Genomic DNA, 25002 nt, shown 5'->3' on the forward strand with positions numbered 1-25002 from the left:
CTCTGTTAACAAGTTGACAGATATGTGTTAATATAGTAAAACTATACTATTGTAAATAATAAAAAAAAACGTATATGATGTTTGAAATCCTGGCATGTTAGATTTATATTTCGCTATGTTTTATCGGCTTCCCAGTTCACAATTGTTGTTACAGGTTGAACGGCCTTTTGTTTTGCACGCCTGGATAAAGACACATCACTCATGTTCTTTATTGTGCAAAAAAGAACAGTCACAACAGATGGTATTCGGTCTACATACAGTAGCTCGTATCAGCTTTGAACCATTTAAGCTTCTTTAACTAGCATTCGATAAAATAGTATATTATACTATATAGTGCTATTGTAATTGGGAATCATAAGATGTAAGCTCTCCCGGTCTTACGATGAATTAAAAAATGATAATAAATGGTTAGGCAGACATACAATAGTGTCAAAATGTTGTTAGACAGAAGTTCTTCAGTGCAAAGTACTGTTTTATCAACACTATGTGAAACTGCAAGTAGACCTGCACTATACTAAGTGAGCTGCCTCACTACCCATGTTAGACCACATAAAAAAGACCGTCTCCAATTACAGGAAGGAATGTGGCTGTAGGCTGCTTATCAGCGTGTGTTTGTTTGAAATTCTGCTAGTCTGAGGCGGTAAACTGTCTCAAGCAGGTCAGGTCTCAGGTGTTATTAATAAAGATTGACAATTTTTTTTCACGTTCAAGGGAAGACTAACGAGAATCATCTATTGTTCCTAGTGAATGCATAAAAAGGTAAGATCTTTAGTGTCAGCTTATCGGTTTATTTGTAGGCTTGAACCTGAAAATCTCTTGTTTAAAGGAATTGAGACATTTTCATCTTGCGACACCCAAGTCTGCGTTCATTCTTGGTGTTCATGCACATACTGTACACATTATTAATCAAGAAAATGCAATTTGCGAATTGTAGGTGATTTCAGCTGCTATATCTTTAAGAAATTTCGATAGAGACGTTTGCTGGAGTTGTACTTCACGTTTTGACTGTTTTATGCGTGCTCTGAAAATTAGCTGTGCAGAAGTTGTGGTCAAAAGCTTTCGAAGTCTTATTTCCTCAGTGTCTGTGGTTATGTATTATACATATGTTCCAGTTCCACTTATCAGCTACAGCTTTAAAAATGTTTCATTTTTCTAACTTTACATTTTAAAAATATCTGAAACAATTAGATTGATTAATAGCTCAATGAAAAGTAATAAGAAAATAAAACACGTTTCATTCTTTTAACATTCCAGTAGGAACGTCTTATTGTCCCTTTGCAGCACACATATTGACACTTTTTTGTAATCCTGTTTTCTTCCACTGTATTTATAAAATATAATCCTACTGTAACATACTGTAACATTGCAGGCTTAATTTATCGTAACTTAAATTGTAGCGACACATTTGTAGGAATCGGTGAAAATATGCTGGTTAAAACTTTTAATATTTCATAAGCACTTTGCTGATCCTGTCGCATTTTCCCATGAATGAAAGAAAACCACAACTAGTGTATGTAACAACGTCGCTATATATGAAAATCCCAGAAGGAAGATCACTCCCAGTATGCAAATTATCGGAATATACCACTATGAACTCACGTTTCTCAGACTCAAGTCCGCGGACCCTTGATCAATTACTGGCCAATCACTGCCGTAACCTTAAGTAGCATTGCGATTTAATTGTATACTCGGGAATAACCCAGAAGTGTCTTTGGCAGACTGGAAGCTTGAAGCTATTTGGTGGACGACAATCTCTTCTCATTGTTACCATTAACCGTCAATTAAAATGTGATTAAATAAATATGTACCCTGGTAAAAGAAGAGCTTTTTTTTCTTTCATAAGACATCTCATGTGAATCACATTCAACCAAGTGAGTCGGTGCTACTGTGTTGTTCATGACAAGACGGGGGATAGTGATAAATGTGATAAGGAAATGCAACCAACTTTGATTTTATTGGTAACAAACCTCTTAAAATAAACTGAAGTATTTAGATCTTTTGACCTTCTCAGGCCATGGCTTATTTTTTTAAGGCACAGAAAAAATACAAAGGCTAATTTCTCCTGAATATTGTCCTAAAGAACTTACATATAGAAAAAAACAGAATCACTAAATTATTCATCATTGTGAACAGCAGTTCAGTGGCAGTATTGCCCTCAGCAGTATTTTAGTTTTTGTGAAAGAACAGTAACAGAGGGAGAAAATCGGTGTCAGTGGAAGTGAAAGACAGATTGGAAAGCATCTGGGAGAGGTCTATGCAGTTGCAAAATTCCCCTTTGTTTAGGTGAAAACATTTATAACAAAACAATAATAAATAATACAATAATAACAATAGTAGAAATAATAAAACAGCAAAAACATTATACATCTTTTACTATTAAGGACACAAACAGTGGTTTATTTGTTCAGCTCACCATTTAAAACTTACATACTCTTATTTATATATAGTATAGTGAATTGAATATGTATTTAAAGTACTATAGTTGTATGTATGTGCCAGTTTATGTGTGTATCACAGACAATACTTAAGATTTAAAACACTATACTTGACTTGAAATGGTTTTAAATAAATATTATACAAGACTGTTCACGTACAGTATTGTCCAGCGCTCTAACACTTGTTTTTTCAAAAGTAAAGTCAATAAGTTTTGTTTTCAACCATGTTATAATGCCATGGGTGGAACATATAATTAAGTCTTTATTTCAAAAGAAAGTAACAGTCATTTTTTATTTAAAAAAAGGTCACTGATCAAACACCTCCATATAGTTAAAGGAAGGAAGTTCCATTTTATTCTCAAATGCATTTATGTTGCACTGGGTCTTCCTTAATTTACTTTAAATAGCTTTGTCATAACTAGTTCTGTAAAGATTTTACAAACCCATTTTGTAACCCTTCTTAATTTTTTTCGCCCTTGAATAAGAATAATATACAATAGTGGTTTTCTGCTACTGTGTTCTTTAGCTCATTTGTGTTGAATGTTGAAATGAGTTTCTGGATAATGGGGTTTCATTATTACACGTCATGGCTGGTCAGGATTACTGAAGCCTTAGTACAAATATCTGCCCTAATTTGACTTCAAACATCTACATTCAAAATGAACACAAACAATTTAATCCTATTTTCAGTGTTATTTTAATATTAGTGACATCGTGGAGGTACCAGTAAAATACATTGTTTCCCTTGAAAACATACAGCCTAGCTCTTTTAAAATTCTGCCTCATTCCCCTTTAAACTGGTTCTCCTTTAAACTGTTGTTTTGTATATCAGTCACAGACAGATAACTCTAGTTCTGAGAGACAGACGTGGTTTTGAAGAAAAACATTACACTGCCTACCCAGATAATGATCTTTCTGTACAACATATGTTGTGGCTTTCATGAACATGAAGACCTATGTTTATACTTGTTTTGTTTCACCACATATAGAAATGTGAATAATATAGAAATGTAGAGCTTAGAAAGACACATGAAATTAGTGTAGTACAGATTTGTCTTTGAACCTTTTCATAAATATGAAGATTCTGTTCTTTAATCTGTGGGGTTTTTTTAAAACAAAAATGTTTTGAGTGCTCTGTGATATCTGGCGTGAAAGAATCTACTTTTTATTTTTCAAAATTGTATTTTTCTCCTTTTAATTGCAAATGACAAGTCTGAAGTCATGAAGATTGCATCCTTCAACATCCAGCGATTTGGTGAAAACAAAATTGCTGACAAAAACATCCTTTCTGTTCTTATCAAGGTAAGACCCTGTTTTTAAAAGCCACAAAGCTTTTAACAATGAGCAAGAGTTTTGTACATAGAATTATATTACAGGCAGTTTTGAATTTATCAAGAAGAAAAATATTATAAATGTGCATGTAATGTTTTACAAAATATTACATATTATTAATAAGTAATAGATTTTGTATCATGGCAACATGCTTCTTTAAGATGCTGTCTCACGGCTCCATGGATCTCTGCTTCAGTCTTCTGTCTGTGTGGAGCTTGCACATTCATGCTAGTAAAATAAAGTTCCTAGTGAGGAATGACAGTCTAATTTAAATACTCACTTTTTTTTGTATTCCTACAATGAAATAGTGTCCCATCTATCAGTCATGCCTTGTGCCTTGTTTTTCCTAAATAGGCTCAGTCTTCCCACAACCCACATATCCCACAAGGATTTGTGGGTTATCAGTAATGGGTGCATGTGACAGACAATCTAGGAAAATAGTCCAAATGCAGCTTCTCTGTATAAACCTAAACCCGAACCTTCACATGTGTGTAGTTAAACATGGGTGCAGCACAAGCTGTCACCACTGGATGTCTATGTACAAATAGGATAGGGATAGAGGAGCTCCGTGAACTTGCCCCCCCACACAGACAGTACAAACATTCGTTTTTTCCTCATTCGTTAGTACTGCTTTTGTGCCGGTTTGTGTCGCTGTAAGTAGCATTTGTGCTGCTTTCGTTTCTGAGATAAAGCGCCTTGTTATTTCGGGTAATCATGTGACTATCTACAAGGATGTTTACAGGTACCAACAAACTCGGTACTTGAACTCCTGATTGTGATGAAAACGGTGGGGGCAATTTGTTTTCCGAGTCTGGTCGGGTGGGGTGGATGTTTCAATATATTTCAATATAGTGCGTTCTTTTTCTGGCTGTGACGTCACTCTGTGACGTACAAAAAGCAAAGTCACGACCACTAGATCTTTCAGTTGTGATCTTGATCAGTTTACCCCAGAGATTCAGCCAACAGTGTTACATTTAGGGAGGAGTTACTATGTTAGTTCATTAGGTTAGGTATTTTCTTTTAATTTTTAACCATGTTCTCGAAAATGTATTGCCTGTATACTCCTTTCATTGGTGAAGAGACACCAGTTTCGAAATTACCGCTGGTACAACACGAGAGCCCATATTCACATTTTTAGGTATTAGTTTCCAATATAATTGAACAATAAAAAACAAAATTGAAAGCACGAGCATAATAATATAATGATCATAAACTTTACATTTCTATTCATTTTTTAAGTACAAAGCAGAAGGTGTTTCCCCCACCTTAAATGTACGATTAAAATTGTTCAAATACCATGTAATCATTACAGAAAGCAGCGGAGACAGTTATATTGCAAATAAAAAAGTATTTATTTCGAAACGTACGGGACATTGTGAATCAATAAAGACGTTAAAATACAAGCCGATGGTGTTATTTTGCAAATAAGTAAATCGTTTTAAAAATAGTTTCTCATTGACGGTAAACAAGCCGATCCACCTGCAGCTGCTGGCTTGAACAGCTCACAGAGCCTCGATTGGCTAAACCCCCGAACAGCTCGGGCCGCGATTGAGTGAAGAATGAGAATCGACACTCTGATTGGGTAAAGCGCCACAGCAGAAGTTCTGTATGTACCGTATATGTTGTATGAGCACGCTGGATATACAATAACACCCACTGGTTTTCAATTACTGATCAATCTAGAGAAGTCGCACTGGGTTCAAAACTGAATAGCAGAGAAAAAATGCCATGGCATCCACAGCACGTTCATGACTCCGATAGCATGTCAAGATAGGAGGGCGCACATCACGATCACATCGCGATACCCATTGCGACTGGCGCATCACTGTCATGGCGCCACTGTCGCAACATTAAGTCCATATATCGCGATATGACATACCCCGACAAAACACCCCCGCCCCCATGTCGCGACATGAAGCCTGCATATCGCGATATGACATATCCCCGACAAAGTGCCCCGCCCCATGTCGCGACATGAAAGGCCCTATATCGCGATATGACAAACCCAGTCACGTCCATGTCGCGACATGAAGCCCTACATGAAGCGATACGATATACCCCGACATAATGCCCCGCTCCATGTCACGACATGGAATCCATATGTTGCGATAGGACATTCCCTGACAGGATATGCTGACCCCATGTTGCGACACACAATCCATATATCGGGACACGTCCTATCTGGGTATATCATATCCTGATATGAGACCTTTGTTGCCACAGCGGTGCCAGGGGGGCATGGAAGCAAGGCGCCAGTCGTGATATACACTGCCGCAATATACATGCCTTATACATGGGGTCCCTACCATGACATGCTGCAGAGGTCTTGTCGCGATGTTATCCCACGGTTATGCGTTTGGCAACAGCGTGTCACGGTAGGGAAAGCAAAGGAAAACGTTACGTATAAAATAAAAACCATAGATCTTACAATCACGGTGATTTTACATGCATTACAACCACAGGTTTATGTCATAGATGGTTAACTTGTTGGCATGCGTCATGTCTTAGTATTATTCACATCTAAGGAGGTAATTGATTGTCTTTAAAATGTTAAGGGTACGAGCTAAACTGTAACAGAGCGCTTGAACTCGGCAGACGGAGTCACTGGAGGTCAAAGTCATCGTGCATGGTCACATGATCACCGGAAAAAACAAGGCGCTATATCTCGGAAAACTAAAGCAGCACAAACGCTACTTTCAACAACACAAACCGGCACAAACATAGCACTGATGAATGAGGTGGGTTTAATCGTTTGTGTTGTCTGTAGGGGGGACAACTTCACAGAGCTTTTACCTTGTCTTTAAATATTCAGCGGACTTGATCATAACATACCAGAAGAACGTGCACGCACGTATGGGTTTCAGAGGTTGGAGTAAATGCATCGCCCCAAGGGTAATATCGAGTGAAGCGCCATGAGAATAAAAACTGCGAAGGTATTAAAAAATTAAGTTCTGAAGATCTTGTTTGATCCTTCATGCTTTGAAACTTGTATGAAACCCACGAAATTAGTACTCAATTTTAGACTCCAAAAGACACCTAATTTGGAAATTCTTCCAACAAGAATTAACAGTGAATTATTATAATCGCATTACAGTGCTAATCAAATCATCGTACCTTTAATTGCAAGAATGGTCTGCTAATAAAAGTGTCAAATACATATTTTTGATGTATTTTAGCTCTGTAAACGTCGTTCACTTAAAAATACTGCAAGTCATTTAGAGGTGATCTGAATACTTATCTGAAAAATGCACAATCGCATCTATCCGTCAATATTATCTTAATGTTATTCATGCAGTCCAAGACTTGTAATTTGTTTACAGGAGAAATTTTAGAACCTCTTCGTGTTTAACTCTTACAGATCGAGCATGTATCGAGCTGCTACAAGCAAACGCGTGCACTGGGAAGCTCGATACATGCTCTGGGAAGCTGGGAAGCAGCTAGGAAATTTCTTCAATGGCACAAACGTAGAACTAACAAATGAGACCGGTTTGGTTTCCCTACAACAGGGAAAGGGGGCTGTAGGGGGGCTGAGTGACGTCACGACCCCGATAAAACAAGGCGCTATATCTCGGAAACGAAAGCAGCACAAACGCTACTTTCAACTGCAGAAACTGGCACAAACATACCACTAACGAATAAGGTGGGTTTCATCGTTTGTGCTATCTGTACGGGGGGGGGGGGCAACTTCAAGAAGCTGGATAGAGGCAGAAACAATTAAAATAGACCCCAAAAAGCCTAATTTAACCATTCAAGCCAGGCACTTAAAATACTTAACATTAGAGAAGAGAGTGTGGGAGAGGTGTTTGCACAGTTCTGTAGGTCAGGAATGGTGTGGTGAGATACTATAAGATAGCAGAACAGATACAAGTATTTCCTGTTGTTGTTGTATCCTTGTAATTGCAACAGCAGAAACAACATGCCAACCATATCAGTGGTCCCTGAACCAAACAAATGAGAAGAATAAAAATCCTTGACATTAATAGAGGGTTATAAATAATACTGTTAGGGGCTGTTGTAAGAGACTATTGAAGTGCCTTTTTTTCGAATCTAGATACAATGGGTCACACCTGGCTAGTTTTAACACCTTGACACCTTTGCTCCTTTAAAAACTTGAACCATCTCTTTCTCTCGCCCTGCCCCTTGGTACAATGACCATCTGCGATCCATGAAGGCAGCCTCTCGCAAACTTGAGCGTAGGTGGCGTCTTTCCGGCCTAAATGTACATTACCAGGCTTGGAGAGATTACTTATCTGATCTTAAGGTTACCATAGAGTCTGCTAGATCCACCTACTTCTCTCACATCATTGAAAATCACCAAAACAACCCCAGACATCTTTTCTTCACCATCAACAGACTGCTCAAGCCAAACTGCCCTACCACATTACCTGCCTCATCACAACTTTGCAACACATTCTTAGATTTCTTTAGTTCTAAGATTGACAACATCTGGCACCACATTCTCTCCACTACGCATATCATTTCCATACCTCCTCCCTCCTCATCCAAGTTCTCTGGTTCCCTTCTCTCCAGCTTCTCTCTTCTTGACTCAGCATCCCTTAACAAACTAGTTACACACATGAAACCCACCACATCTATCTTTGATCCCATTCCCACCACTTTATTCCAGTCCTGTTTCTCTTTTCTCTGGTCAGCTTTTAAGATCACATGGCCTCAGCTTTCATTCATTTTGGAAGCATCCAGGATTACAGATAATGAAATTTATCTGTATGTAGTTTGTTTTCTGTTTAGTTTAGAAGGCATATTTCTCTTCTTTTGGCCTTTTTAGGCGTTATATAAATGTTGAACACTTGGTAGCCGTCTTAGTTGTCAGGATGTAAACCTCTGAAATGCCCTGTCAGTAAATTTGTACATAGTGTTAACATGTGTGTTGTAGATTTATGTTGTTAAGTTTTTTGTATTGTCATTGTTAATTAATATTTGTTTAGCCCAATGTGCGCCTTATTATCTTTTCATCAAAAGTGTGCCAGAGAACAAAGAACTCAGGTACCTCTGAGACTTATCTGTTTAAGGTGTGACTAGGTTAATTAAGCAACCACTCAGGTGTATTCTTGGCAAAATACAAGTTGAGGGTTATGATTATTTTAATTATGGATTTGTCTGCTCAGTCATTTTCTGATATTCAGGAATAGATCCGGTTTAAATGTAGTAAAAGGTAATGATGGGGTGTAATTACTATGATGAGTGTTTTCAAAGTGTAATTCTGGAAATACATTGACAAGTCAGTTGGTAATTCCATTGGTAATGGGCAAATGTCCAACACAATATGTGATAATGGAGAAGAAATCTATGTATTCTGAATCAATTTTTTTTGTTCTCTCTTCCTAGACTGTGTCTCGGTATGGCATTATCCTGATCCTAGAAGTGGTGGATGTCAAAGGAAAAGCAATTAAGAAATTTTTGGAAGAGCTAAATAAGTAAGAGTTTGGGGCCTTGCTTTAAAATAAGAGTTGCTATAGGTACAGTGGATAGCAAGTGTCCAGTTTGTTGCAAAGCAGGCAAAAGTTCATTTATATCACATGGGCAGTAATTCTGAGAGCTGTGAGCAGTGGTGGTCTTTAATGGCTTCAATCCTGCAGCAGCATATTCTGTAGTCCCCTTTAAATCACACCCCTCATAAATGCTAGGTTAATTGTGTAACTAAAAGCACAGGTGGGATAGAAAATCTTAATTTTCACTGAGGACCAAGAATAGGTAGCACTGAATAATAAGTAATTAGCCATCTCTTTATATATAGTGGTTTATGTTAAACAGTGTAAAGGAACATACTGGAATGTTATATCAACAATTAGATCAACAATTGAAGTTGAAGTTGAGAGTTTGTTAAAAAAGTGTAAGAAACATTTGTAAAACACATCATTGTAAATGTTCAGCATTGTGTATTCACTACAGCCTCACTGTTTTACTTATTAAGATGATGATGTTCACTGTTGTAGGACAGTCAGCTAATGGAGAGAAACATTTATGAAAATACAGGGAAACACCTGAACTTTGGTTTGCCTGTCAACAGGGCTAATAAGGACAACCCCTACACGATGCAAATCAGCACCCGCCTGGGAAGGCACACTTACAAGGAGCAATTCATGTTTCTTTACAGGTAAAGCAGACAATAAAACATCAGTTCGGGTGGCTCATGTGCCTCATGGCTTGGATTTTATTAATTCAAACCCAGCCTGGGGTACAATACCAGGGGTTCTCAGAGGGCAATGCACCATTGCTGGGGTATCGCAGGGGTTTGGTATGCTGATACTGCTTGGGGTCCTAAGTTTCCCCACTCTGGCATCTGTGGCCAGTCTGAGGCTTGTACGCGTGTGGTGTTACTGCGGGATTCATGGCTGTCCTCTGTCCTCTGCTGTGTGTGCTCTCTGATCACAGAGGGATGTGGCATGAGGAAAATCTGTAGGAAACATCTCTTATGAGCTGGTGTGGGACCGGTTACTATAAGCTAGAAGAGAATCACACTTGGTGGCTCCAAAAGAGGAAGATCAAAACTTTACAAGCTCAATAAAGATGAAGATAATATAATGCACTTCCTTCAGATTACTTAAATTGACCCTGGTGTGTGAAATTCAAGGGTGGTATTGCAAAACCCAAGCCTTGTATCATATCTCACTAACCACCACTTACTGGCTAAGTTCAAAGTCATAATCTACGGAGCACATCAAAACAAAAGCAGATCCGCAAGTAGAATATAAGGGATGTATCAGGACCAGCTGTTTGCTCTCAATCACTTTCTTTTACTCAGAAGAATCAGAAACACATACTGTACATGTTGATCAATGATTAACAGTGTATAAAGGTTTTTGGAAGTTCATTTAAATAAATTATGATTTTTGCAGTGTAATTCCACAGGTTGCATTTTTCAGATGTAATACTTAAATTTCTTTTTTTTCTATTTTAAAATATTTTACAAAAGAAAAAGAAAAATCATACAGTTTTGCTGAGTGCATTTTGCATTATTTCTCTGGTTTGGATCATTAAGATTACTGACTGCATCTTAAGGTGGAAATGGTGTCCCTTGTATTTTGACTGTAAGGGAAGATTTGGTGAAACTGACTGGTTCGTACCAGTACGAAGATAATCAAGTGGGCGACGAAGATGCTTTTGCTAGGGAGCCGTTTGTTCTGCGTTTCACTTGTTCAAAAACAGGTAAGTAGATGTCACTGGTTTCTATAAGGAAGAAATTAGACAACTTTCAAATCAGCTTACTGTAGCTGGAAGTTGTTTTTAGATGTAGTTTGGAATAATCCAGTTTGTGAAGTTAGTAAAAGCTCTTGCATCCCTGTCACCTCTAGTCCTTGTATTGAACCTGTAGTGTGTAGTGTTTGTTCCATCCAGTGTGCTTTTGTAGATCAATGCCATCTTCTTCCAATGCTGTACACAGAGTCTGTACAAAAGATTCTGTCTCAACTGTTGGCAGTAGCTCAAAAAAAATTGGCACAATCTTCCTGTTTGAAGACCTAGCAGTACTAATTCACAACAGAAATGTGTTGCATGAAGGTTGCATCCATGTTCTCATCACTGACAAGTAACTAAAAACATATCACCAATATATGACATTAGTTCTTTGTGTACATCAGTCAAAACAATAATGTAGTACCCATAGCACAATGAGGTACACACCTCTGCTGAACAGAAGACTGGGGATCTAAAGATGTCAGTAGTTAAGGCATATGGTAATTCAAAATATTCTTCTGTGCAGTGTGTTAAGGTCATTCTGTTTCTTTTTGCATGCTGTAACATACTGTAGTTGACAGTAAAGTACTGAGGAAGTGGATAACGTCCACTTGCTGCTTTTTTCTTTACTGTCATTTGAAAGATGCCCCTGAAACTCAACATGTGACGAGATCTTTCTTTTGAGCCTGCAGAGCACAGCAGCACACAGCATCATAAACCACAGAATCGTTGCCACGCATTGCCCATAACATCCCTGTAAAACAGCAATATAATAAAACATAACAAAGAAAGTATAAAAATGTTTCCTACTTTATTTTATAATTGCTGCTATTAAACATATAGTTTTTAGATATAGTAAATATAACCATATAGAAATATGGAACAGATTAGGGACACACTCACACTTTAAGCAGTTAATAGCAGTTCTGCCTCATTAACTCAGATCGTTATTTACAGTTATTATTTTCTGCTCTTCAGTTTCTTTACTTGGTCATTAAAGATCTCACGGCACTTTTTGAAAGAGTAATTATAAAGTCCATCTTAAATTCCACTATGGGCTTGGCCAATCTGACCTTCCTACAATTCCTTCTTAATTCAAGTTGTGAAGCATTTTCTCATTTCTGCACCTGACCAGTGGTGAAGTCAGGCTGGTGGTGCATAATGGCTGCGGCACATGACCCAAGTGGATTCAGCACCTCAGAGGTGGCTGAACTGGATCTCTTTATGTAAAAATCTTGGGATGAAAAGTGGTTAAAAAATAAGGAATTATTATTAAACAAATGCGCTGCTGTCTAAATTGATTGTACATTGTATTTGTCCACAAAGATTTAATGCTGTAAATCCATTGCGAGAAACTGTAATGTTTAATTTGAGAAATGAATTAATCTGTCTATTTTTGCGAAGTCCTCAAGGATCTTGTACTGATTCCTGTACATACCCAGCCCAGCTCTGTGGAAAAGGAGTTAGACGAGCTCTACGATGTGTTCTTGGCCGTGCAAGATAAATGGGAAACCGATGTATGTACTTCAGAAAATCCCTGAAAATACAGAAAACGTATATGGTCCGAGCAACTTAGTTTTATCTTCGCAAAAATGTATTCAGTTAATCTAATAGCATACACAAAATCTACACTTTTTACTTTTGTGGTATTGTGAGATTGTGGACCTGCTCTACTGCTACACCTATGTTGTTACTATATTAACTTTGTAACATACGTTGTACTTACAGTAACTCTAACTCCAGTATGAAAATATGAAAATCGCTACAGTATGTGTTGGATACTGTTCATCAGTACTAAAGAAGTACTAAGATTGGCTGTGTTTTGCAGAACGTCATGATGTTGGGGGACTTCAATGCGGACGGGGGCTACCTCTCCAATAAAAAAATGAAGAAAATCCGCATCCGAAGTGACAAAAACTTCCACTGGTTGATTGAAGATGAGGTTGACACCACAGCCAATAAAGGAAATGACAACACATATGACAGGTGACTCTTGTTGAGAATGTATTTCTTTTTTTAATCCACTTCTGCCTCTCTTTTCTTAGATTTCAATAAGCTTCAACATTTTTTGTTTCCTTTCAAAACAAAAAGTTTAGGAAGGTTACAAATTTGTGAGGATAGTTTGTCCATTCTTGTTTGTTTAGTTGTTTTAAACAAATTTATCCAAGTGTTTCTTGATGGCCCCCACAATAGTCATCTTCAGATACCCAACATTAAACAGTTTGTCCCAAAGCCCCATGACTCTTTTGCATACAGTTTATCACCTGTTTCTTGTGTTCTTTGTTCAAGAACTAAAGTTTTAACATCTCTGTAATGTCATAACATAATAATAATATTTTTGTATTATTATTATTCCTTACACTTATATAGTGTTTCTCTGGACACACCACTCAAAGTGCTTTATGTGAAATGAGGATTCCCTTTCACTGATGTGCATCCGAAGTGTGCCAGTGTACTCACAATACATAAGCTATCAGTGGGGAGGAGACCGGAGTGATGAAGCAAGTTCATACATGAGGATTATTAGGAGGCCATGATTGGTAAAGGACAGGGGGAAATTTATTCATTCCTACTCTTTTCAAGAAAGACCCTGGGATTTTTAATGACCACAGAGAGTCAGGACCTCGGTTTTACATCTCATCTGAAGCACGGCGCCTTTTTACAGTATAGTGTCCCCATCACTATAGTGAGGCATTAGAACCCACACAGACTGCAGGGAAAGCACTCCCTACTTGTTCCACTAACACCTCTTCTAGCAGCAACCCTAGTTTTTCCCAGGAGTTTCCCATCCAGGTACTGACCAGGCTTGCACCTGATTAGAATCAGTGGGTTGCCAGTTGTGAACTGCAGGGTGATATACTGTAGCTGCTGCTACTTTTAGATTCATTTTGTTTGAACGTCAACTTGAGCAGGAACGTTATTTGTAATGTATGTATGGAATTCCAAAATGTATAAGGTTCCACATAAACTTTTTAGATGTTCTTGGACGTTATTCACACACACAGCACACTGTCCATTTCAGGGTTATTCAGAGTATAGCTCAGTATCCCCATGGTGAGTCAAGGCTTTGAAAAATGGCTTATAGCCCCTTGTGAGACACTGGACATATTGAAACATAAAATGGTACAGTATGTTGTTTTTGTAGATCGGTTTCAATATCATTTTTCATACACACTGACTAGATAGACAAACATTTCTAGGTTATTAGATTGGGTAGGGAATCAATTTGACCAAACCATGATTCTGCTCTTCTGTAGCAACGTTTCCAACCAAAGCTGATCATTAGTATTAAAATCTGCAATACCATCCATTATCAGAATGTTTATTCTGAACTTATTAGAACATGCAAATGCCACATAGAAGGAAACCCAGTCCAGAACTAAGTCCAAAACCGAAGCATTGTTGTGTGCCACACGACCACGCACTCTGTATTAATTACTTTACATTGCAGGGTGAGGTTTCAAGAAATGGTCAGGTTTTGATCAAATGTAAATAATTTACTACCGGTGGATTGCTATGAAAATAATAATCTCCTCTTTTTATCCCTTTTTAATTACATTAGGATTGTGGTTTATGGTGATGACATGCTGGATGCTATTGTCCCATATTCAGCCAAACCATTCAACTTCCAAGAAGAGTTTCAACTGACTGACGAAATGGTAGGGATCTTTGTAAGACTTTCAGCGAATAACATAACATAATGGAGTATTGGCACAATGCTTGAAAGGGCAGCAGATGAAGAAATGTCTGATCTGTGGTGAAATTGGTGATAAATAAACTAAGAAATAATAAACCTGAAATCCTGCCTTTGTTACCTTATAGCCTCATATCCTCTCTTTAGATTCTCTGCTGACCTTGAAAACAAACTTTATAAAGAAACTGTGTCAGCTTCGGATTGGTTAGTTAAGTAATAAACAACAGATTTGTTTTTAATACATACTTATAAAACATCAAATGCATAACATAAATTGCAGGTTAAAAAAACATCACCTGAAACACTATTTTCTTTCAGACTCTGAAAGTGAGTGATCACTATCCTGTGGAAGTTGAATTGAAGGCTACAAATTCGCAAGATCGCAGGCCAGGGAATAAAAGACCCAAACGAACTCCTCAGACTCAACCTGCAGCTCACCCGAGGGCTGGGAAAAAGCCCAGACAAAAATAGAAATATGCTCTCTGGCCAAAATATCAGGAACCTCCGTGGAAAATGGAGCCTATACTGGGCTTTACTGAGTAATGATTATGATGAAATGTGATTTTTTATTTGCTTGGCCATTTTCAGATTGTCAAAAACGTTAAGCTCTTATGTAATATTACTTACAAAATGTGGTGCCATGAAATAAATTAGAATATTTGCCAAATAAGGAGAAACATAAGAAAGGCCATTGTTTGACTTTGATATCATCATCCACTGGCAAGCTTTTGTCTGTAATTCAGTAAAGTCACTTTTGTTTCTCCTTTAATTTCATGGCAGCTGCAGTAATATTCAAACAAGTGCATGCCTTCATTTCCAATGTTTTTTTTTGTTCCTAATGACATAATTTACATAAATATCGATTTATGTTTAAATTTGTGAACATATTATTACAGTGGTTGACAAGCCAAAAAGTTTAAATATATTAAAATGGACGTTTAAATCTGCACCTATTTAGAAATGAAAAAAAATCTGTATGTCATTTCTGAGTATGAAACTATTAAAAACAACACAGATCCAAAAAGTACATGTACGAATTTAATTTTATCACAAGCCAACAAAACAACATAATTCCATATAATGATACTTCATGTATAGTATTATTGTTAAATCTGTAGTTCTTGCTCTGCGATTTTTATAGTGTACTGTATTACACAATGCTCTCGGGCTGTGTTTGCCAATTGAACCCAGTAACTGATCTAGAACCAGCCTTCCAACAGACATTTGTGTCATATTTGCATAAAGACAACTATAACAGGAAGACAATAGAAAAGAGTAGTAACAGGTAAAATAAAGAATACAAAAATCACACAAACAGGTGCAAACATGAAAGAACATTGCACACAACATTGCTTAAATGTTTCCACATGTATGGGTATTTCACATTTGGCTACAAATATACAAGCCCAGAACCCAAGTCTAGACCATTCGCCTATTAGTGATTAGTAAATTATACTGTAAGTCCTATCAATTATATAAAAGACAAGCCCCTGAATGTTTGGTTTCTATATTTATAAGCTTTTAAAGTTTGATGGTGTGTCTCTATCCAACAGTCATTAAATCATTTGAATAAGAGCAAAGGGCATTGTAAAATGTTCAAATGCCTTTGAGTGTAAGTTTTAAACTTTCAGGGAGTGTGTGTGATTTACATGATCAGAACGTAAGAAAGGTTTGGTGCCAAAAGTGCTGTTGAATAGTTGAAAATACAAACGTTCTCCAGATACAGTGATTTCTTTGCTGTCTATGCTAATGGGTGGGTGACTTATTTCGACTGGTATGGCTTAAGCAGAAAAAAATTACCAGCTGTTCAACCTGACAACTCACCTTTTGCTGTTTCTATCCAAGCGACTTGAAACCAGAACAAACTGAAGAACACTTAATGGAACTGCAGTTAATTCTTTGTCAGCTGAAATTATTTGAATTTCATATTTTTTATGTAATAGCAATCTGAGCCTAGCAACAACAGATGATAATGTATTTACTGTACATTCCATAAAACCTCATAAATCAAAAGGTAGTTGAAAGCATATGGAGTTGGTAGCTTAAAATTGAGTTTTTGTCAAAAAGATTACTTTGAAAGCATTGCCTGAAAGCAAAGCAATAACAGTAACAGTTAATACATTAATTTACTTGCACTGTGGAGAAGCTGGTTGTGATGAAAACCATCAAATGGAGAGTTTGAAATCGGAGCATCCAGTTTTTCCAGCTTTAGTCTTTGTTAAATACTTTAAAGACCAGCAAAGCTTTATGGACTGCAGTTGTAGCATGAACTGCATGGTGTGTTCCTATTTAGCTCGACACCAGCACAGAAAGAAAAAAAGACCAACTCCAATCAGAGTCACAATCACAGCACCAGCAATCACTCCAGCGTAGCTTTCTGTGATATAGAAAACAAATTAGATTAGGCTGAGAAATGGGAGTTTTGACAAGCAACCTAAACCACCTGCAGTCACACTTGCCCTCCCAGATGAGGAAACAGTGATCTCCTGTTCCAGCTGAATGAAAACACTGTTGGAACAGGAGACCAAAGTGTCTTCACCAGTATCTTCCAGTGGTCTCGGTCATTTTAACAGATGTTGAGCAATTCGTGATTTAACTGGCCTTGTACAATATGCAGGATTCTACCCCTTAAAGGGGACCACCTGCAAGGCTATTTTTATTTTGGCCCTAGCAAGAATCAAAAGTGCATTTCAAGCTACGGTTAAAGAAGATTGAGTGCAATAACTGCAATAACCCCCAATTTTCATCACAAAATACATTCAATTTGTGCAAAGTCGCACAAAAATCACAAGTCGCGCGAACTCCCACTCTCGCCCCGTGGGGAACCAGGGGTTTGCAATGACATGGCGACTTACAGTACATGATTTTATGTTTAATTCAAAATTTGTAAAATTTTTCTAGGACGTCAATGAATTTATTTGTTTGCTGATACTTAATAAGCTTAATAAGAGAAATTGGGACAACAGTTCCATTTTAAGAAGTGGAACCTATGGAATTCTGCTATTTGTAATTAAATGTACTTACTTCCAGTGGTGATTTTCAGAGTCTCTCCAGAAGAATATATATTTTTAGAGAAGCCATAAAACTCAGCTTCACAAGTATACTCTCTGGGTGCAGTCAAGGGATCCAGATTGAAGTAGGCAGGCTCCCCAGAAGTTACCCGCTTTGTACCAACCTTCCTTAAAGTGTCCAACTCTCTGGCAATGATCAGAATCTGAAAGATAATGGGTTAGAATTATCAAAACATTCTGTGTATGTAGGGGTTACAGAATCGTTGAATTGCTTAGTATGTCTCTTCTTATACTCAGGGGTAAGGGGAAAACAGAACTTTATGGAGCTAAGCAAGTTTATAGTTCCCACTTGTAGTTGCTGAACCTTTGATAAAAGCTACTTTGTGATTTTTGTTTGACTTTTAGAGTCTAGATCCAGATATTAATATCTGGTAACTAACTTACCTTCCCAGTATTCTGTCTCATGCCTTTGCTATTTGCTATCATTACTTCCTGTGCTCTTTCCAAGTTGCTCTGTTTCTGTCATCTGATAACTTGGACTGCTGATAACTTTGAAAGACTATCACGATTTGTTCAAGATCCTGGTCAATCTATATTTTTATTCAAGTAGCAATTTACTGTTTGTCCCACTAAATTCTTCATGAACATCTGTGTTAAAGTATTTTTTATTTATTTGAATTATTTTCCTCCTGCCTGACCAGTGATACGTAGTTATATTAAAAGCAGTACATGTATATCTTCCTTCAGGAGTGTTTATATGTAGCCTTTTCTGAGTTAATTCAGTGCCAACTCATATTAGTTAAACTGACACGTCTCTTTATGCAACATCCCAACCATTCTTGTACGGAAAGGGGCTCACATTGTACTAAGCAATATACAGTAATACATACAGTATAATGCAACACAATGGAAAAAAATGTGTTTTTCCATAAAATGAATTCAAAATGTATTTTACCGGCCTGTTTTCCAGCCAAGGTGCTGTCAATGTACAGGATATTTCAGGTGCACTTCCTTCATAAAGAAATACCTCTTTGATGGCTCCATATCCACTGAGGGAGATTACTGGAGGAGGAAGGAAATCTAGGAAAAGGAGGGAAGCAAGACTTTGTGTTCAAACTAAAACAAAAAATGCCTCCTAGTTTATTAGATAATTTTCTTGTGAAAGTTTGTGATATGATCTTAAGCTTCACGGTTAGCCATGAGCTTTCTTTTAACTTAACGGTCCTCTGAAAAAAATCCCTCACTAGAGTTATAACTGCTTGTATCTTTTTTCTTCTTTTTATTACAATTTTTTAATTGAAAGAATTGTCAAAGAAAAATGTTGGTTTTTTTTTGCCTTTATGGCCTTTGATTTAGAATCACCAGCTGTTAAGCACTATAACTCTGCCCACAACTACAATCCTTGTTCTAGCGTGGCCGGAATGAAAATGATTAAAAAAGAGACCAAATTTAATAAATCCCACAGTGGAGATACAATAGCATCATTTAAATGAATAATGCTGCTGTCACTGATAAAGGCAAGCAGATTGGGTAACTGCTTATCCATGAAATGATCCATAAAAGCATACTAAAGCCACCTGCAGCCTATCCTGTCTCACTTCTGCCAGTTGTGCCCTACACTTTGAAGCAGCTGCAATTTAAAAAACGCAGCACCTGTCATTACAGAGCTCAATCAGAGTCCAAAAGAAGATTTTTAGGTGTTGATAAATATTGTTCTATTGATAAATACTATTAATTGGCTTTACAACTCAGAATCTCTGAAATCCGACTAATGTGTTACTCAGAAAGAATGTTGCGTAGATCAGACTATTTTATTTTATGGGGTTGGTTACCTTTGCAAATGATTGCCAGTTTTTCAAATTCATAGCAGGTAGCATAGATGCGTCCAACATTGCAGTCCCTCAGTCGTCTCTCACTGCCACTGCAGGTCACATCTCCCAAGAAAGGAGAGCCCTTATTCCACTCGATATCTGAGCTCTCTATAAAGAGCACGTTTCCGTAATTTCCACAACCCATCTCCCTGCAGACAATATCGGCAAGCTTAGATTCATAATCCCTTTTTCCCCGGCAAACAGAATTCCAATTGCCTCTAGCATACACCTCCAGTCTTCCGCCACAGGTGGTGCCAGGAAACAGTGAAACAAGACGCACAGGTGCCTCTTCTAGTGAAGACAAGAGAAGTGCACAAATGTAGTTATTAGGACTTCATTCTACAATAACAACCCATTCAGCCCATTGCAAGGGTAGCTGAGGAGGTGAAGCCATCAGGCACATTTTGTTAGTTCGGTAGTTTAGTTTTTATGCGAATATAGAATATATAATATAGAACAGTTCAGTGGTTTTAGCTCATCTTGACCTCTTTTTAGACCAAAGAAATGAAAGATTTACCTCTCTTAACCTGTCCACAAATGACAATCCCTTGAGACAAGGATTGTTCTTTCTGTACTTTGAACTCTAAGTCTATAATATTGTTTTTGTGGTAAGATGACCAAAATTGAACAGAATATTCTAAATGATACGACAGCTTTGTAAAACTTGAGCTTAATTTTCTTTGATTTAAATACTTCTGGCTATAAACACCAGCTATTTACTTTTGATTGTTTCCCTACCTTGTCTGGGTGAGGACAGAGAGGAAACTATATAAAGTACCCTGATCCCTCTTGTTCATCATTTTCTGCTGCTCAGAATGACCCCTTTGATATGGATAGTTTATGTACCACAAACACCCTGTGTGGATCACTTTGTGCTTATCAAAGCTCAATCCATTAGTTTGTCAAACTCTTTTTGTTGTTTGTTGCTGTTTATCCCTTGTTTTTGCATCATCTGCAAATTTAATTAGATTACTAACTATACCAGGATCTAGATTGTTGTTATACATCAGGAAGAACAACAGGGTTTTCTATGCATTCATTGTGCAATAACATTAATGCAATTGGACACGGTAGAGAAGAAAACACAGTGAACAAGCTGAACGGTTACTGTGCAATACTGACCCACAAACACGTCTACAGGATAAGAGTTCTTTGACCTCAATAGGCGATTATTATAGTACACTTCCATGCTGCAGGAAAAGCGTCCATTGAGATCCGAAGTAACATCGGTCTTCTTGTACTCAATTGCCTTGTGGCTGTCAGGAAGAGTCAGTGAACCAATCAAGCTGAGGGACTCGTTGCCCGTTGTAGGATCCTTTTCATGTCTAAAGAGACTGAGGGTTATATTAGAGAGCTCATTGGGTGCTTCACAAAAAATGGTGAAATTCCTTCCTGTGGGAATGAAGATGGGGACCAAGGAGATAGCAGGTGGAGAAAGTGAAGCTGAATGGAAAACAAAAAACGAAACAACATAAGTGATTATGGACCATTGGAAAACCAATTCTCTGGGCTCAGGTCCTCTACATACTGTACTGTATGAATTAAGTCAGTCCCTCAAGAAAATTAAGAGAGACATGTTACTGCAAAACATTCCAAAACGACTTTGCAAAACATGTTTAAAGAGCTAAGTGTTTTTACTTGTCTCTAATTAATACTGTATATCAGGGAATCGTTATGCTAATTGACAGATTTAGCATTTACAGTTTAGTGACGCTATTTACCATGTTCTGCGTGTCATTTGAAAGTGCGAGGAAACCACAGTACCCAGTGATCCAGTGCCACAATTCCACTTCTGTATCTTTTGAAAGATAAACTAGCGTTCACACCAGAAAAACTTACAAATTGTTAGGTTGATGGGCGCGCTGAAGTTCGATGCCTCGGGGCGTGTACTTTTGTTATACCAGCAGGTGTAGAGACCCTCATTTTCTGCGATTGCCTTCACAGTGAATGAAACAGAGGACGAATACGAATTTGGATTAGAAGAGACCGCTTCAGAAGGCTTGATGCCCCTACCCAAGAACGTCATGACCGGGTAGGGGGCTCCATTTGGGATGAGGCACTTCAAAGTCACATCTGAGAGCAGTCTGACGTCTTTCTCATCACTTGCGTATCGAAATGAAAGCGACGGAGCTTCTAGACGTGCTGTGAACAACAACAACCGAGAGAAGAGAGGCTGACTGGGAGTGCTTTGAACCACAGGCTTAATTAAGGAAAATGCAGAGACCTGTTATAGCTAAATTTAATTATCTTTGATTAAAATTAATTTTCGTTTATTTTTGATTGCATACAAAATGCCTTTTTGTTAAAGAGACCATTGGATTTTATTCTTTTGGCATATGGGTAGCGAAAATACCGAAACCAAATCTCAGGCGTTATTATGTTAATATTTCTTCATTTTTAGCAACGTTGAGCAGCGTCACGTACAGTATAAATGGAAAGGCATTTTTTTGCTTAGCGTTCATAATTATAAAGACTCTTGCACAACTGCTGGAATTTACAGAAAAACACATTTAAGCTAGCAGAAGTGAGGTAGTTTAGCGGAACCCATATTTTATGTCAGCTAGATAGTAAATATTACATTTTCATATATGTTTAAATTGTTTTTTTTGTGTGATATTTTCATGATGCTAACTAACTGTTAGTAACCAAGCTTAAATGGCAAAACCTTTTAAGGCTCCTAAAAGGTCTGAATTTCTGTTTAGGCCCCATTTTCTACTGAATGTAGAGGTTCCCAAAAAGTACAGGTGAAATTAAAGAACGAACCAACGGTGCAAATGACACAACACCAAGGAACACAGATTGCATATTCTTCTTGACACACTGTCATAGAATTGCATAATATATCATGCAAATTGAACAACTGAAAAGCAAGGAAGAAAATCCTGAACTTCATTGACATTTTCAGAATTAAGGAGTACACTGGCACAATATTTGTTCATTTCATGACAAAGATTTCATATGGAGATCTTGAACTGGAACTGAAATTTCATAAAGGGAAAATTCTTGTAATTTATCAAACACTGTCCAGCTATATCATATTTTTTTTCATCTTGTTTAGGTCAGACACATATTCTTGTATGATTGTTAGCATTTTACTATGTATTTCAGGTTTCTCCTATTTGTATCCACCTATGCAGAGGGACAAACTGAACACACTCACCACTGGTGAACAGCACCGTAGCTTCTTCCACAGCCAGAAACACTATAAACACTGGTTGGAGACAGAGAGAAGTCTGGTTTATTTTTATTTGCATTACTTTCTTCACATTAGGGGAACTAGAGGCTTGCTAAGCTCGGTGAATCTGACTTTACCAACAATAGATTGTGAAATCAGATATTACATTGCCGCGGCTTTTATTGCTGTAACCTCTGTTGTCATCCCATTTTGCTCTGAAAAAGAAATGGATGTATGTTCTACTAGATAATACTAATTAAACTAGTTAATTTCTCACACTTTGTATTAAATGTACATTTTTTATATTATCATGTATACATTTTCCCCAGATATACAGTTATTCCAAATGTTTTGTAAAAACATGTTTAGAAATAACGTGGCACAATGAAGCAGTGGTTAGCATTACTGCTTTGTAGTGCTGGGGTCCTGGGTTCAATTCCAGCTCAGTTCTTGGGTGCTCTGTGTGGAGTTTGTATGTGTACACAGGGTTTCCTTTGGGTGCTCCCAAAGTCCAAAAACCTATTAGTAGATTAACTGGCTTCTAGTACGACTGGCCCTGGTGTGAGTGTCTGGTAGAGCCTATTCCAGCAAGCAATGGGCACAAGGCAAGATACACCCTGCCAGTCCATTGCAGGGCACATATGAACACACAATCACACCAGGGCTAATGTTCCCAGAAGCCACTTAACCCACTAGTATGATTTTGGACTGTGGGAAGAAACCAGAGCACCCATGAGAACATGGGCAGAAATATAAACTCCACACACATAGTACCCCAAGTCCAGAATTGAACCCAGGGCCCCAGTGCTGCAAGGGAGTAATGTTAACCACTGCGCCACTGTGCTGCTCGTCTTGTAAAAACAAAAATCTATATTTTGAAATAGAAAACATGAGTTAGTTTGATGTGCGCAAAGTTTAGTGTACACAGAAAAATAAACAGTAAAACTTTTGCTTTCAAAATTCATGTATAGTGTATATATAGTATGTAAATATTTTTTTTTTCTCCACAAAATATATACTGGTATAGACTGTGACTTGCAACACTCTTGCTTCAAACTCTGAAAGCTTACAGATGTGACAGAATGCCCTACTAAATAAATTATTCTCCAAGTTGTTCCAGCAAGTTGCAATAATCAAACAGACAAACAGGCATCAATTTAACATACAGGGTTCCCATTCTGTCTATGCCTTCATACAAGGAAACACCATAATATATTATGTATTCCCTGCAGAATATGTTCAATAAATAGCTTTAATAGTCCAGGGTGTTCCGTTACTTAGAACATAATACATTGAATAGCAGATTCCTGTAATCACATTTTTGATGCTAGTGAATAATTTTGTAATTTTATATTTTTTTAAGAATACCTTCTTAGGTGCTACATAGGATAATTTTACTTGACCTTAATGACATTCTTCTAAAAGATGAAAAAGTTACATTGATTTTTTTTTCTAATGATTATAAACCTAATGCTTATCCTAACCATGAGCCTGACCCTAAATCTAACTCTATGACTTTCTGCAACATGAACTTTGGCAAATGTTATCAACACTTACTGTATGTACCTGCCACATCTTTTGGAGTGATAACCGTATAAAAACTTTAGAATAGCTGCAAACAAGAGTAGGTCATTTTTCCCATCCAGGACGTTTGCTTGCTAGTATCTAAATGATCCAAGAATCTGATCCATTGTTTTCTGTAGCTTGCTCCAGATTTCCTCAGGAGTTATAAATGTTGTGATATTGTCATGTGCAGCCTATATCAAGATCAAGCTCCATTAAAAAAAAAAGATTTTTAAAGATTTGTAATCTGTAGTTTATAAAATAATCTCAAAAATCCTCTTCAATATTAATTATTATATCGTTTTTCCAAACTTCCTCTTTTATAAATGTTTTATGCAGCCTTTATGAGGGTGTAATGCACAACTGTATTTAAATGAAGTGTAACCATATAAATATTAGTGATATTTCACCTAAGAAAATACATGATTAGTCTTGATATTACAATTCCTCTGTTTAATATTATAAAATAGCAGATAGAAATCTTAGTTTAACAAAAGTATTTTGTAGAAATATTTGGATTACACAGAGCTTTATTAAAAACTTTGTAAGCTTACCATTTCTCAGATTTATATGAGAGACCATTTCTTCTGAAAATTGTTCTGGAGATTAACTTCACCACTCGCAGAAATGTACTCTGTCTCTTCTGAGGGAAAATGTAGACTTTGTAAACTCATGAAAAGAGATAAACTGGTACAAATATGATGAAATGTTCCTGGTTCCATAGTTG

At 37.3% G+C, this 25002-nt stretch overlaps 2 protein-coding genes across 2 annotated transcripts; one reads left to right on the plus strand and one right to left on the minus strand.

Annotated features, from left to right (window-relative positions):
* Nucleotides 1-585: 585 nt before the first annotated feature.
* On the plus strand, nucleotides 586-15679 carry dnase1l4.1 (deoxyribonuclease 1 like 4, tandem duplicate 1). The gene is made up of 9 exons (XM_006631083.3): nucleotides 586-759; nucleotides 3648-3737; nucleotides 9114-9202; nucleotides 9796-9882; nucleotides 10822-10934; nucleotides 12366-12478; nucleotides 12790-12947; nucleotides 14524-14620; nucleotides 14974-15679. Exons 1-9 carry the CDS (start codon nucleotides 748-750, stop codon nucleotides 15124-15126), a joined length of 912 nt encoding a protein of 303 aa, XP_006631146.2. The 5' UTR covers nucleotides 586-747; the 3' UTR covers nucleotides 15127-15679.
* A 1-nt stretch (nucleotide 15680) lies between these two features.
* Nucleotides 15681-24944, minus strand: LOC107077471 (uncharacterized). The gene is made up of 8 exons (XM_015348320.2): nucleotides 24830-24944; nucleotides 22698-22748; nucleotides 21377-21679; nucleotides 20660-20980; nucleotides 19499-19828; nucleotides 18622-18746; nucleotides 17680-17869; nucleotides 15681-17032 (listed from the first exon to the last, which is right to left on the minus strand). Exons 1-8 carry the CDS (start codon nucleotides 24855-24857, stop codon nucleotides 16941-16943), a joined length of 1440 nt encoding a protein of 479 aa, XP_015203806.2. The 5' UTR covers nucleotides 24858-24944; the 3' UTR covers nucleotides 15681-16940.
* Between the last annotated feature and the right edge of the window lie 58 nt (nucleotides 24945-25002).

The sequence above is a fragment of the Lepisosteus oculatus genome, chromosome 4 (assembly GCF_040954835.1).
Source record: "Lepisosteus oculatus isolate fLepOcu1 chromosome 4, fLepOcu1.hap2, whole genome shotgun sequence".
NCBI lineage: Eukaryota > Metazoa > Chordata > Actinopteri > Semionotiformes > Lepisosteidae > Lepisosteus > Lepisosteus oculatus.

Excerpts from the sequence above, each read along its gene's own strand:
- dnase1l4.1 (XM_006631083.3), top strand. Across the intron at positions 10,935-12,365 it reads TTTCACTTGTTCAAAAACAG|TCCTCAAGGATCTTGTACTG; the intron begins GTAAGTAGATGT and ends ATTTTTGCGAAG. Across the intron at positions 12,948-14,523 it reads AATGACAACACATATGACAG|GATTGTGGTTTATGGTGATG; the intron begins GTGACTCTTGTT and ends TAATTACATTAG.
- LOC107077471 (XM_015348320.2), bottom strand. The coding sequence starts at position 24,857 with ATGGTCTCTCATATAAATCTGAGAAATG. Across the intron at positions 22,749-24,829 it reads TCATATAAATCTGAGAAATG|TGTTTATAGTGTTTCTGGCT; the intron begins GTAAGCTTACAA and ends GTCTCCAACCAG. Across the intron at positions 19,829-20,659 it reads TCCTGTAGACGTGTTTGTGG|AAGAGGCACCTGTGCGTCTT; the intron begins GTCAGTATTGCA and ends TGTCTTCACTAG.